This window comes from Sphaeroforma arctica (assembly GCF_001186125.1).
Source record: "Sphaeroforma arctica JP610 unplaced genomic scaffold supercont1.8177, whole genome shotgun sequence".
NCBI classification, from domain to species: Eukaryota; class Ichthyosporea; order Ichthyophonida; genus Sphaeroforma; species Sphaeroforma arctica.
The window spans coordinates 1-1,280 of record NW_014032381.1 but is presented as its reverse complement, the minus strand read 5'-3'; the positions used below and the strand labels follow the sequence as shown (position 1 = coordinate 1,280).

At 42.9% G+C, this 1,280-nt stretch overlaps 1 protein-coding gene across 1 annotated transcript; it reads left to right on the top strand.

Moving 5' to 3' along the window:
- Positions 1-318: 318 nt before the first annotated feature.
- SARC_16482 (hypothetical protein) lies at positions 319-922 on the top strand (the record flags this gene model as incomplete). Its single annotated transcript, XM_014289413.1, has 2 exons — positions 319-406; positions 718-922. Coding segments are annotated over 2 exons (293 nt in total), but the record flags the coding sequence as incomplete, so codon positions are not given.
- Positions 923-1,280: the final 358 nt, after the last annotated feature.

Below are 1,280 nucleotides of genomic sequence, written 5' to 3'. Positions count from 1 at the left end.
TATATATATATGCAAGGATTCAGTATGAGATACAAAAGCTTACAGGTGAATCCAGACTAGATAACTAAAGAGTGAAGTTAGCTTGCATACACAGTTAAATATATACATATATAGAGTGCCTGCATTGATTTCCCGAGTGCTCGTCTTGCCACCTTTGGTTTTTGGGGTTGAAGTTCAGGGTTTACGATTTTGTCGCTTGTCATACGTGCACCCGCATCCGCATACCACGGAACAGTAACCCTCCACATGCTACACTGTTTACGTCTAGGAAAACCCTTAAACCCTAAAGTGCTCTGTTCTCACACATAATCACTCTGTATGGTCTGTAGCGCGACGGGTGGCAATACCCTGGACGGCGATATTGAGAATTGGATTCTCGTCAAATCACTTTCGGGTCATAATAGCGGTAGGTAGAGTGCGTGTGCGTGTGTGGCTTAAACACTCTGATCCAAGCGTACCCCAGTGTAGAGAGAGTGTGTGTCTCTAAACCCTAAAACACAAGTTAATCTTTTTCTGTCACTCTTATTTTCCCACTTCCTTATATTCTTCTTTCCTTATTCTCTTAATATTGCTCATTTTCCTCTTTTCTCATTTTCTTTCCTTCTTCTCTTCTCATTGTCTCATTTCCTTATCTTCTTGTCTCCCTATGACCTTCTCTTCTTATTTTCTCATTCTCTTACTTTCACACGCCAATGACCGCGTCTCCCAATTTCACAGACATCCGTGACGTGGCCTGGATGCCCAACGACAACAAGTGTTTGGCTTCCTGTTCCATCGACAGCACCATCATAGTTTGGAGGTACATGGACGGCGCATGGGCGGAGTGTGCGAAACTCAGCGCACACAGCGACTATGTCAAGGGCATTGCCTTCGACCCCATCCGCAAGTACCTTGTCTCTCAGTCTGATGATAATACAATAAGGTGTGCGTGTGGTATATATGAGAAGTGTATGTTGTATTGTGCTGATGATATTGTATATGTTGTGTACAGCCGATGGTGGCATAATGAGAAGTGTATATGTTATATCCAGCCGATACTATTACAATGAAGTATGTGTTGGTTTTTTAAACTGATGGTACTATCAAACTCACCGAGTACCTACAGGTTATAGCGAGTGAGTGGTAGGCATGACAAGGCATATGTCGCTAATCTCAGAGGGTGATGCTGTACTCTTTCCATTTGGCACGTCCTTTGATTGCTTTTTGGTGAACAAGATCATTGATACACACCCACACCTACAAAACTTACACACAGACACACACACACGCAGTATATATAT